General features: G+C 36.9%; 1 protein-coding gene across 2 annotated transcripts in view; it reads right to left on the bottom strand.

The window, feature by feature from the left end:
• SMAD2 (SMAD family member 2) overlaps positions 1-14,019 on the bottom strand; it is a 76,562-nt gene that overhangs the window by 22,978 nt on the left and 39,565 nt on the right. Inside the window, exons 3-5 of one of the 2 annotated variants that reach the window (XM_040478892.1) lie at positions 2,672-2,761; positions 1,421-1,614; positions 197-331 (exon numbers count right to left, since the gene is read on the bottom strand). In XM_040478892.1, coding sequence (XP_040334826.1) covers positions 197-331; positions 1,421-1,614; positions 2,672-2,761 — 419 coding nt within the window. The remainder of the gene's footprint in view (positions 1-196; positions 332-1,420; positions 1,615-2,671; positions 2,762-14,019) is intronic. The other variant, XM_040478893.1, reaches the window with a different exon arrangement.

Raw genomic sequence — 14,019 nt, 5'->3', positions numbered from 1 at the left:
TTTTCTCCAGACAAAAGTGTTTAAAGTACGAGGCTTATACATTTCACAAAATAATCAACCAACAAAGCAGATTTTCCTATTCAAAATCCAGAAGCATTTTTTTTTTTTAAGTCAAATCACAATTTACTAGTATGTGAATGTTTATGAACAAAATCTGTTTATCCCAATTTTCAGGAGATTCAGAAGGTGAAAATACCTGGGATGTAATTACTCTGTGGCTCAATTCCCGCTGGGAAATTAGTGTTTTCTGGAATGGAGTGGGTGTAATCATCCAGGGGAGGCAGTTCGGTCAGGATCTCGGTGTGCCGTGGCACCAATACCGGAGGCAAAACTGAAAGAGTAAAAGGAACCCAGGTTAATGGCAAAGAGCACAGGATGGGCACCAGGTAAGGGGGACAGACCAGACCTTTATTAAAAAAATTCACACACACAAAAAAGGAAGTAGCCTGCTTCATTTTTAAAATTTAGGGTCCATCCATTTGGCCTTATATCAGTTCCTAAGAAATTGACAAATCTGATTGGTCTTAATTTGCCATGGAGTCCAGAATCTAAATTTCCAAGTTTCAATTTATCCTGTACTTTGAGGAACAAGGACATTCTGGTAATACTATAATGTTACCGTAAGAGTTCATATATCCCCATTGGAAAAGCTGCAGGAAGATCTGTGAAGTCGGATTTAGGCCATTTCTAGAAACATAGCTGTACTGAAATTGAAAATTTAAAAACTTTCAAGTATGCAGCTAACTAAGTAAACTAAAAGTCTTGCTGTGGATTTCACAATCTGCTTAGATACAGATGATACCATTAAAGTGCTTCAAAGAAAATACTAAAGAATAAAATGACTGAAAACAGCTCAGGCAGCAGACAGGTACAGAGGTGTATCAGTTTAGTTCCAACCAGACTGTGAATCCGGAGATTAGAACTTCCTGAATAGGGGCTCCTGGGTGGCTCAGTCGGTTAAGCATCAGACTTCAGCTCAGGTCATGATCTCACAGTTCGTGGGTTCAAGGCCTGCGTCAGGCTCTGTGCTGACAGCTCAGAGCCTGGAGCCTGCTTCAGATTCTGTGTCTCCCTCTCTCTCTCTGCCCCTCCCTCCCTCATAATCCCATGCACGCGCACTCTCTCTCTCTCAAAAAAAAATAAACATTACAAAAAAAAAAGAATTTTCTGGATATGTAATTTTGAAGTCAAATAGTATGCTATCCCAAGAAACTGACATCTCTTATCCTCTCAAGTTTATTTTCCCATATTTAAAACGTTTTAAAAGTAGTTTTAATTATTACCAAATAATACACTAAATTTCAGGTAATTTATTGCAATTTTACACCAAGATTTCCCAGGGGCAATTACATAGCAGTGCCTCATTTACTTAAGTTCAAGCATTTAATTTAAAACAAGGAAACAAATCTAATTTTTCTACCTGGTGTTTCAACTCTCTGGTAGTGGTAAGGGTTTACACATACTTCATCCTTTTTAAGATTGAAAGCATATTCGCAGTTTTCAATGGCTTTGAGTTCATGGTGACTGTGAAGGTCAGGCCAACGCCACAATCGGCAATATATCACATGTGGCAGTCCTTTTCGATGAGACACTTGCAGACGGCCATCCAGAGACCTGTAGAGAAGCAAGGGGAAAGAAACGTGGGAACTTTAAAAAAAAAAAAACAGGCGCAGCTGACTGGGCTAAATTAATACAGTACGAGCATAAAGAAAGGAATGACAGACATTTAGTTAGTTTTAGTGAGTACAAGGAAGAAAAATGTACTATTTAATGGGTCGGATATAAAAGCAAGCAGCACCGCGCTACAGATGTTTCTCATAAATAGGCTACGTAAATGACTCAGATGTCAATGAATGGCTAACCACTTGGGAAGAAATTGAGTTTTTTAAAAAAAGGATCATAGAGTCTGCTCGAAAAACTTTTTGTCAACTTCTATCTTGAGTAAATCAAACTCTTATTTAGGGATGCTTTGAAGGGCATTGATACTGTAGGTGACTGAGTTATCAAAAAAAAGGAACTAGTGTGAGGAATGGGAAGTACCAACAATGATGTAAAGTAACTTACTCAATCTAATGTAACTCATTACCCAGTTGTGACTGTTTTGAGGACCGAGGTATATTCCTACAGCTCACACATAAATGCAGATGGTGATGAGTATGATGAGATGAAATGGACATATACCAAAATGCTCAAAAAGAGAATAAGGTGACTTTAAAAAAAAGAGAACATAAAAATGAGTTAGCCTAGCGTGAATTGTGATCGGAGGGGCTTGGTAAATAACTACGTACTTATTAGTATAAAGAAGATGAGTTTAGATGATAGCAAGAAATTTAGCAAAAACTGGTTAGGTATCTACTTGAAAATTAGGCCAACAACAGATTATAATCTAGTCTCAAAATCAAATGAGAATAGAGTTATTATCGAAGTTCCTATTCTTTAGGGGATGCAGTAATTTAAAGAAGATTCAAAAGTAGAATTTCATTGATCAAAACAGCAGCGGACACATTTAATATATCATTAATACTGGCAAGCAGGTATTTTAAATGCCATGCCTTATTTACATTAAGGAAACATCCTAGGCAAAATGATACTGAGCAACCCCTTACAGGTCTTCCAAAACAGCCCCCCCGCCCCAAGATTGCTAGGATTCCATAGAGGGCAGAATATTCACCTGGTTTGTTCAGAGAAGCTGTAAAGGCCTGCTGTATCCCACTGATCTATCGTATTTGGTGTACTCAGTCCCCAAATTTCAGAGCAAGTGCTGTGCATAAATTGAAAAACAAAAAATTGATGTGAACATGGAAGCATGGTTATTCAAAATACCATGATGTAAAACATGGAAAATGTACAGAATACTTCCTTCACCCAGAAAATATATATACATTGCTTCACTTTGTCACGGGCTTTTAGTGCTGGTTTCTATATTTTCTATATGAAGGAAGCCAATAAAATGGAACATGTGACTCCAGATAAGTTATGATTATGTTTTAAAAATGTGAACACCAATGCTCTCTAGCTTAATGAAATCATACCTATAATGCCCCTTCCAATTTCCACTGCTCACAGCAAAAGACCTAATACCTATGCCACCAGCCTTTATAATCTAGTTTAAAAACTTAGCCAAAAATGGATGTCGACTGGTCTTTTTAATACAGGAAAAAATTTCACTTAAATCAGATACATACCCAAAGTTAATATTTTCACATTATTTGTTTGAGAAACTCACACGTTCAGTTCTACTGGAAGTTATTACTGCTCTCTTATTGCTATGATGGAGAAGGAAGTGCATTTTGAAGTCACTCTAACAGAGCGTAACCACCTTAAAAGTTCTGAGAAACTGCTGTGAGGATATGTCAAAGTACCAAATTCTAAAATGGCAGGATGAATATAAAAGATGTGCTGTGTCTCGTTTTCAAAAATCAATGCACCTGAAAGACACAGACCAGAAAGGTCTCAAACTTTTTCTTCCACATCTCCTTCCAGAACATCGGCATGCCCAGAGATAACTCTATTTTCCCTGCCACAATTTCAAAGTAACTTCTTATCTGTGGGAGGAGGGAAGGAGACCTTCAAAGGCAGTCTGGAATGGGAACTTGTGCCTGTCAACGTGTCTCAGGTCAGAAGCTGTACTTAACAATCAGAGTCTAAAGGTAATTTCTGAAACAAACTCAAACTCCATTTCTCTCATATTACAAAATCATCAAAATTTCAAAGAGGAGGAAGAATCGTTTCAAAACAATATTTGAAAATAAAATCAAACAACTGATTAAACTCCAGGTGCACACACTGCTAAAGAGCTAACTGAATCAACATTTCAAAGGACAATGGTGAGAAGTAACGTCTTCCTGTGGCCCGAAAACACACATCCCGGCTGCTGGGCTGCAGATCCCGGCTGCTGGGCTCCGGGGCTCCAGGGCCTCTCCCAGGGCCTCCAGACACTTTTCAGGCCATGCCTTGGGGGCCACAGCAACTATACTGGTTTTACAAATGCATTTTTTGATACTCCCCAGCACCCTTTTAAGATACTTAACAGATTCTCTCGCTTTTCAGGCTTCAGAAATCGATCTTTCATTTTCCAAAAGACAAAAGTCAGAAAAAGCCAAGAAACTGGAAAATAATTTAATCTTTTTCCCCCAAAGACGTACGGACTATAAATAAAACCCATGACCACACATGGTTCTTCTAAGATATTTATCAAGTGTCTACTGAGAACATATAGCACCATGTAGCTTAAATCACGAACAAAATCACCTACATTCTAGAGTGTTACGAATCTGACTTTAAATCTCAGAAGGAAAGGTATACAGCTTACTCTTCAGCCTTTGAAAATAATCCAAGGAAAATTATTAACAAGAGATTAGATTCAGAGGCAACTCTGCTCCTATGAGAGAATGAAGATTTCACTAAAGTAATTCTGACACTGACACAGAACCAGAATCTAAAAGAGAGAAAAGCTTAAGTTGTGCTTTTATTCAAGCCTTGAAATAAATCAGAAAATAATCAACATTATGTTCAGAACACGCAATCAATCAACAGGCAGGCCAACCTAGATCCCAAGCCTAACTCTGCCACTTTCCAACTTGCATATTAAGGTATATTTAAGCCTCAGTTCTACTGTTTATGGTAACATCTCTCTCCACAATTGGAAGGTTTACTTAAAAATAATAAATCTCCTTCTAGCTAGCAAAATTTTTGCTTGTTTATGTAAGAAAAAGTATTTTTTAAAAGCATCAATTTATAACAAAACACAAGAGCACCTGGAATAAACGTAAGTACAAATGTGGCAAAACTATACAAAGAAACATTTTCATTATTACTGAAGAACACAAAGGAAACTAAGCAAAGAGAAAAACGCGTATCTCCTATTCAGGAAGACAACATCATAGTGACATCAATTCTGCCGAATTTATTATTTGATACAATCTCACTAAAAAGCTCAGACAAAATTACTCCAAATATAACATACCAAAATAAGTAAGAATGATCAGGAAACCTTTAACCAAGAAAAGTAGAGAACTCTGAAACACAATATAAATTCTCAATGGAAACTGTACACAATTAGCAAAAGAGTACACGAATAAAACAAAATAGAGGTTCTGTCTGTAGAGTAGCCTTAATTAGGCAAACCCTCCTTCAGACAATAATGACAGCCTCTGAACAAAATATAATAAAATCAACCATTTGAAAATGGTAGAGAGGGACCAAAAGGACAACATCAAAGGGAAGTCAAACCTTTGCGAGAGGGGAAAGTGAATGAGATGCATTTATGTGGCCCTGTATCCAAGGATAGCCCCACAGTCTAAGCTAGGCAGGGCAACTAGACCTTAAGCAGAAAACAACAGTTTTACTGACTTGCACAAATAATCAGAGAATGGATCTGGGGCTGCCAGACAGGCTGAAAAAAGAAGAGGAAAAATCCTATAAAGAAGGAGTCATGCGGGGGAGGGGGGGATCAAAATATGAATGTGAACTCTGCCCAAATCCTCGACTGATTTGTCAACTATTTACACGGGGGAGACTATGTGGCCTGCCGAAAACCTGCATTTGGAAGTCCGGAAACACCAAGTACTAAAATCTCAACTGCTGCTTTTACATCAGAGGCAGACAGTCTGGAATATGAGGCAGACCAAAACTATCTGCTAGAACAAAAATCAAAACTCTTCAGAGGAAGATAACAAAATTCAGTCTCTACAGTATTTCATCCCAAATATCCAGTATAAAAAGCACAAATTACTAAACATATGAAGAAATAGGAAAATGTTACCCCTAGTCAAGAGAAAGAATAGCCAATAGAAATAGATCCTCAAAATCCTAAAAGACCAGGATTTTAAAGTAACTACTGTGAACATGTTCACAGACTTAATGAACAGACAGGAATCTCGCTTGGTGATGAAAACTATCAAAAATGAATCAAAAGGCAACTCTAGAACGGAAAACTACAAAATCAAAAATAAAAAATGAACCTGATGGTTGGAGAAGACACAACAGTCAATTTGAAGATGAGTCAATAGAAATTGTCAAAGCAGAAGAACCAAAATAAAATAGACTGAATAACAAAAAGGATAGTCTCAATAACATGTGCAGTTCTGAGAGGAAACAAGAAAAACCGGAAAAAAATACCTGAAATGATAATGCCTAAAACATCTTCAACTTCAGTGAAAAATTAAACTGATACTTCTAAGAAATTCAGTGAATAACAAGCAGTTTAACTACAAAGAAAATCACACTTGGGCACATCACTGTCAAAATACTTAAAAGATAAAAAGAAAATCTTCAAAATGGTAAGAATTACAAAACTCTTGGCACAAGGACTCCATCTAAACTCCTGCACTAAGACACTTAACTAAGCTCTAGCAAGTCCCTCATAGGACCCAGACCCTTTTGAGCTCCTGTTTGGAAAAGGTCAAGGCGGCCAAAAGAAGTTACCATTTGTTCCAACCAACACTTGTCCATAGGCCCCTGACTTCCTTTCCTTAGAGCATTTATTTTAAAAACTTGCACTTGTCAATCCTTTTCCTGTCTCTTTGAGATGTATTATGTGTCTCCTACAACTCAGGAGTGTCTTTCTCAAGGACCTGAAATCCATTCCTTTGAAATGTAATCAGTCACCAGAAAGGACAAGGCCTCTGTATCCCAGGCTACCCTCAGAGAGAGGGTAGAAGCCTAACTTGAGAAATGCCATTTAGCAGACACAGACGGCCACACTGACACTGACCAACCAACCCACTAACCCATTTTTTTTTTTTTTTTTGGTAACTTTTCAGTTCCCTAACTCCGTTCAAGCCTCTATTCATTCCCGCTGCCTACTCTCCTATTCTCCCAGTCACCTCTGTGCAAATCAAAACTGAGCTCAGCTCTTCTCCTACTATTGTGATTACTGAATAAAATCTGTTTTTACCACCTTGAAACAGTATCTGGCTTTAACTCTGACAGCAGCTGGAGTAGAACAATCCACATACACAGAGCCATGAGCACATGAGTAACAATTTCTCATCAGAAACAGAAGCCAAAAGACAATGGGACATCTTTAAAGAGCTGAACGGAAAAACAAACTCAACCTAAAATCTATACCCCACAAAAATATTCTTCATATAGTAAGCCAAAACAAAAATATGTTCAGGTAAACAAAAATTGAGAACTCATTTGTAGCAGACTTTGCCCAAAGAAATGCTAAAGGAAAGTTCTTCAGGATAAAGAGAAACAGCAACAGATGAAAACTCTCAATCACTGAGAAAAATTAAGAGAACGAGAAAGTATTAAGTATGCAGGAAAATGTAATAGACGATTATTTTTCTCTTAATTTCTACAAAAAGGAGATGACTGGTTACAGCAAAAATTGTAACTCTAAAAGTATGTGGATGCAATTTGTAGGACAACAGCAACAGAAACAAAAGGACGTGTTAAAAACAGCTATACTGTCACAAAGCTAAGGATTCATACTGTCATTGGGAAAGCAACCCTTTCCCCTGAAAAGGGGAAGAGACAGAGAAAAAATGCATATAGAAAATTAAAATGAAACACTAAAAATAATTAACCTCAAAGGAAGGAAGGAAGAAAAGACGACCAGATGATAATAGAAAACAAAGAATAAAGTGTAATGGGTAAAAGGGTAAATCCAACCACATCAGTAACAATACATAAATACACCACATATTCCAATAAGCAGCAGACACTTGTCAGAATGAATACAAGATATAAAATATCTACAAAAAAGATGTATACCGATAAGCTGAAAATATCAGAATGGAAATACACAATTCATGCAAGCAATAAGCTTAATAAAACATAATATCAGAAATATAAGACTTTAACACTAAGAATATTATCAGAGATGACAACATATTTCATAACAAGGTCAATTCATAAGAAGACATTAACAATCCTATGTGCATCTAAGAATACAGTGTTAGGGGCGCCTGGGTGGCTCAGTCAGTTAAGTGTCCGACTTGGTTTTGGCTCAGGTCATGATCTCATGACTTCATGGGTTTGAGCCCCAGATTGGGCTCTGCACTGGCAGAGTGGAGCCTGCTTGGTATTCTCTCTCTCTCTCTCTCTCTCTCTCTCTCCTCTCTCTCTGCCCCTCCCCCACTTGTGCCCTCTCTAAATATAAATACAAATACAAATATAAATACAGTTTTAAAATGCATGAAGCAAAAACTAACAGACCTAAAGGAAGAAATGAACACATCGACAATCAGAAATTTCAGTAACTCTTTGGATAGGCTGCCAAAAAGAAAAAAAAAAAAAAAGCCATATATCACAGAAGAGCTGCACAATCCTATCAACCAACCATTTGATCTAAGTGACATGTACAGAATCCTTTTCAAGTGTACAGGGAACAATAAGAAAAAGAGATTGTATGCTAGGGCCATAAAAAAAAGGTCAATTAGGGGCACGGAGGTGGCTCAGTCGGTTAAGCAGCTGACTCTTGACTTTGGCTCAGGTGGTGATCTCACAGTCATGAGATTGAGTCCCAAGTTGGGCTCCATGCTGGGTGTGGAGCCTGTGTAAAATTCTCTCCCTTCTCTCCCTCTGCCCCTCCCCTGCTTGCTGCACACTCGCTCTTTCAAAAAAATTTTTGAAAGGTCAATTAATTTGGAAATTAACAACACACTTCTAAATAACCCATGGGTCAAAGAAGAAATCACAAAATAAATTAGAAAATACATGACAATGAATCTACAGTATAAGAAATTGGAGAGGGGGTGCTAAAATCTAAAGTAATGATTAAAGGGAAACTTACTGCTTAAAAACTATGTTAGAAGGAAGAAATACTTTAATGATGTAATCAACGATGATATAGTTCTAATCAGCACTGTACTGGAGGTCTTAGCCAGTGCAATACGGCAAGAAAAAGTAAAAACAAAATACTGGAAGGGAAGAAATAAAACCACTTTTTTTTTAAAGCCAAATTCAAAGAAACAGAGAGCAGAATGTTGGTTACCAGGGGCTGGAGAGTGGGAAAAATGGGGATATGCTGGTCAAAGGATACAAACTTTCAGCTATAAGATGAATAAATTCTGCGGATCTAATGTACAGCATGGTGACTATACTTAACAATACTGTACTATATATTGGAAAACTGTTAAGAGAACAGATCTTACAAAGTTCTCTCTCCCTCCACAAAAAAAGGTAATGTGAGGGGATGGAAGTGTTAACTAACTTTATTGAGGTAATCATTTTGCAGTAAATGTGCCTCAAACTATCACACTGTAAACCTTAAACTTACATGTTATATGGCAATAATCTCAAGAAAGTTGGAACAGAAACCCTGCTTTTGTGGACAATAATATAATTATTTATATAGAAAATCTCTGAAGCAACTGCTAGAACTCATTAGTAAATTTAGCAATGCTACAGAATATAAGGGCAACTTATAAAAATCCATTATATTTCTATATGCTAGCAATAAACAATTTGAAAATTAAAAAATTTAATTCCATTTATGATAGTGTCAAAAGCCAAAATATTTAGACAAAAGGTTTAATGCAAGATATATAAGGCCTGTACACTAACATCTAAAAACTTTAAAGAAACCTAAGTATACAAAGACCTACCCTGTCTCTAAAGATCAAATGACCCAATATTAAGATGTCTATTTTCCCTAATTCCCTGATAATATTGGTCTATGTTTTTTCAAATCCATCCCAATCACGATTTCAGCAAGATACTTTTATAACAATTGACAAGCTGATCAGAAGTGCAAAGGATCTCGAATAGCAAAACAATCCTGAAAAAGAATTACTGATACAACATGGATGAGATATATTTATCTCGGGAAGACTTAGTTGGCTGAAAGAAGATGAACATAAAAGACTAGACACTGAATGATTCCATTCACATGAAGTTCTAGAAGGGGGGAAAAAACCAAACTGAAAGTAAAAAAAAAAAAAAAAAAAAAAAATTCAAATAGTGGTTGCCTCAGAAAAACCACTGGGAAAGAGTATGAAAGAATGTTCTGGGTGATGAAAATATTCTTTTTATCTTGATACCCTGTACATGCATTTGTCAAATCTAATCTTATTTAGCACTTATGATTTATGTACTTTGCCATTCGAAAACTGAACCTACAAAAACAACAACAAACCAAAGAAAAATCCCAAAAGAACTCCATGAAACTCAAAATGGAAAGTAGCAACACACAAATATTCATACAGTAATTTAGTATATGATAAAGCTCTCTATGAACTGACAGGGAAAACTCTCTAAAATATCATACATATTAAGTGCAAAAAAGCAAATACAGTATGTATAGTAAGGTATCTGTTAAAAAAAAAAGGACAAATAGAAATATCTATAAGTATTTGTGTACACATACAGGAAACACACACACACACACACACGAACAGAGGTTATCTGAGGTGAGAAGGAAGGCTTTTCAATGTTTGCTGTTTGTAGGTATGCATGCATGTATGTATATGTATAAATGTATACGAATTTTTAAACCACTGAATATACTGCCTTTTATGATGAAACAAATGAAACAAAAGAAAATACTGCCACAGAATTAAATGCAAGTCAAGTCATCTTGACATTTCTATAAAAAGATCTGCTTCTAACCTTAGTTAACTAAGCGTAAGTACAGATTGTTATTTCCTATTCTGTGTCATTTCAGCTCACTTTGGGCATCGCTGCAGGAGACGATAAAGTGCCAGCTGGAGCCCTGTTGATTCTCTTCTGGCACAATGTCTTCTCTCTCTAACACGGACCTTTGGAACCCATTTTCTTCTACATGCATTTATATCAACAGCCCCTTCCTAGCCTCCTTTTGACTTCACTATTAATTCTTTTGGTTTGCCTACCAAACCAGGTCAATTTTTAAGACCAACCGGAGTCTAGGGGATTTAAGTCAGGCAAGTTTTAATCACCCCCTCTTCCTTAAACATTGGTTCTTTATAACCACATGTTATTTTTGCCCATAAGACCCTGAGCTCCCAAAGATCTCTGCATACCTACCAGCTAGTAACAAGGTACTGGTGACTAAATTAGTATTTTTAGAGCATAAAAACTGGATCACAGGGCTGCCTGGGTGGCTCAGTCTGAGCATCAGACTTCGGCTCAGGTCATGATCTCGTGGTTTGTGAGTTTGAGCCCTGTTCTGACAGCTCAGAGCCTGGAGCTGCTTTGGATTGTGTGTCTCCCTCTCTCTCTGTCCCTCCCCTGCTCACGCTCTGTCTCTCTCTCTCAAAAATAAAAAAAAACATTAAAAAAACAAAAAAATTAAAAACTGGATCACCAAACTCCTAATCATACTAAAACATCTATTTTAAGTAACAGTGCAGAAAAATGGCTCTCTCAGATTTTCAGTTTGTTAATAAGGAGTGGCAACTTGTAATTGCAAGTATAGACAGTTCCTATAAAAATGTGAAAAGAAACAAATGCAGGAAAAATGTTAAAGAAATGGCACTGACGGTAACAACTACATAAAAGATCTTTTACACATTCCTTATTTCAATAAATCTAGAATGTCACCTATTTAAAATACATTATTTTGTGTTCCGTGAAAAAGGAAAAACTCTTCTAATTTTACTTACAAGATCCATCCCAAGGTGAAAACATGGTCATCTTGGAATCCATGAAATATGGACTAACAATTACCTTCCTGAGTTAGCTACTGCATATCAGGTACAGGTAAGACTTTTAATATTATGGACCTTATAATAACCTGCAAGCTATGTATTGCCATTTCATTTTAAATTAAAAAAAAAAAAAAAAAACAACAACTCCGCCTCAGAGGGAAAATAAAATAACAAGGTCATACACCTAACAAGAGACAGGGCCAGGATTCTAGTCCACATCTTACCAAACAACGCTCTCACTCTACCAAGAGCTTTCTAAGCTTTTACTTTAATACCAACTTACATCAGCATTTCTAGGACTAAAGCCTACGGATACTGGGGCATGTCAACTACAGTACTTGCAAGGGTGTGTCTGGTTCCCACAGTAACTTTTTAAGTTACATTTTTATTCTGAGATAATAGTAACTTCCATATCCACATACCCTGGGATATGGGTCACCAGGATAAGCCCCAGTCTTTATTGCTTTATCACCTCAACGTCTGGGTTTGGATCTGTTACAAGCACCTCAGCACCAAGGGTAAATAGATCAACTTAACGTGCAAATGATGACATCACACCAGAAAGGCCAAATGGTATCAGGGTGTGTGCTACTTAAATTATGTTTCACAGCAGTTGTAGAGAAAAGAAGTAGGAGAATTTAGCAACACTGGGCACGTGGCAGTACACTGACCTCCTGAGAACTTTAGTCACGGGTGGCGTGCGGCACCACAACCACAATGGAAACAGAAAACCAGTATCAACAGAAAAACAGCATCATTCATTGAACCGACATCAGAATTTTCTTGGTTACAGAGCTCAGTATACGTAAGCCTTCTTTGATAGGCTTAAGTTTACACTACATTCTGTTTCTATATATTTAAACAATATTAAGGGAAGCCACAAGGAATGTCTGTACAGTACCTGAATGTGAAAAGCATCTACTGGCACAACATTAAACTATTTAGGAGTAATAATAATACAGGATAGATCCGAGAATGCTAAACTAATAAACCGGCTTGAAGTCATATACCCCAAAAAAGTATAGACTTTTATTATTATCATTATGACAGCACTATCCCAGACACATCCCCTCAACATTTCCTTAATTTATTTGACCATCTGACTTCAAGACACTCTAAAAACTCTTAAGTATTAAAAAATACCAAGCTAAGTGGCTAAAAACATGAACATCTCAGATAAATTCTGCCTGACCAAAGTTTGATATTGTTCACTAAAGCAATTAACATAGACTGTTGCAAACTATGTTGAAATTGGATGTAATAGACCGTAAATCATCTACAACGCTGTCCCTGCATCAATACACAGACAGATGAGCAAGCGTGCCCATGTGAGAATCTCATGCAAGTCCTGCAGTCCTTTGTATGCAACACAATTTCTTAAAGGCAGATTATCCCCTATCACCTGTGTGAACTTCCTGCTTATACAGATTGAATTAAAAAAAAATAAGTTGGAAAAGTTATTAAAATCATCAGGACGCTAAAGTGCCAAAAAAGTCGTGTGACATACAATGTATCACTGATCACAGAACAGCCAGATTAGCTAGGTTTACTTGTTAGTAAACACGGCAGAAATTCCCAGAATTTCCCTAGTAAACTTTTACAGTAAATATCAGTAAAATTAACACACTGAAGCTTTTCTTCACCTAAGAATAAACCAGCCTTTGAAAACTGAAGTTAAAAATTGAAATCTAGTATACAATTTACCAACTATATACATGCAGAAGTATTTTAGGTGCACATCTCTGTTAACAATTTACCACTTTGGTTCCAAAAGACATTATGTTTGTTAATTAACATACTGTATTAAGGACATGTATATTTATTGATTCATATACCATGAAGCATTACTGTTCTTGCCTCATTTGCATGATTTACTGACGCAGCTCAACTACCACTGTCAAAAGCAATAAACCTCACTGTTTTTACCAATTTATTATTTTTCATTACCTTCTTGCCTAAAGAGTGTATTTCTTCTACAAATCAAGAGGAAGAATCCAGGTTGTCATAGTGGAAAGACTACAAGGCATGCTGAACACACTGAGTGACATTAAAGGGGGTAACAAATTAGGAGTATGATATCAACAAAAGAAACTTCACTCAAGGCTCCAGCTCTTGTTTACAGATGTACTCATGAAATACAGACTTCCACGGAAAAATCAGAAACTACCCATCCATAATTATTTCTACTTACGACACAACACCCCTTTCATTTCATATAGGACTAGCGAAGACTAAAGTGTGTGTTTTAAATAGCTCAGGAATCAAGAACTGATCATTGTAACAACAAAAAAAATAAATAAATAAAGTCTTGGGGCGCCTGGGTGGCTCAATCAGCTCAGGTCATGATCTCGCATCCAGTCTGTGTGTTCGAGCCCCGCGTCGGGTTTTGTGCTGACGGCTCAGAGTCTGGAGCCTGCTTCGGATTCTGCGTTTCCCTCTC

This window comes from Herpailurus yagouaroundi, unplaced genomic scaffold, assembly GCF_014898765.1.
Source record: "Herpailurus yagouaroundi ecotype Mexico unplaced genomic scaffold, PumYag 142, whole genome shotgun sequence".
NCBI classification, from domain to species: Eukaryota; Metazoa; Chordata; class Mammalia; order Carnivora; family Felidae; genus Herpailurus; species Herpailurus yagouaroundi.
The sequence above is the reverse complement of the archived record's forward strand: the minus strand, read 5'-3'. Positions and strand labels throughout refer to the sequence as shown.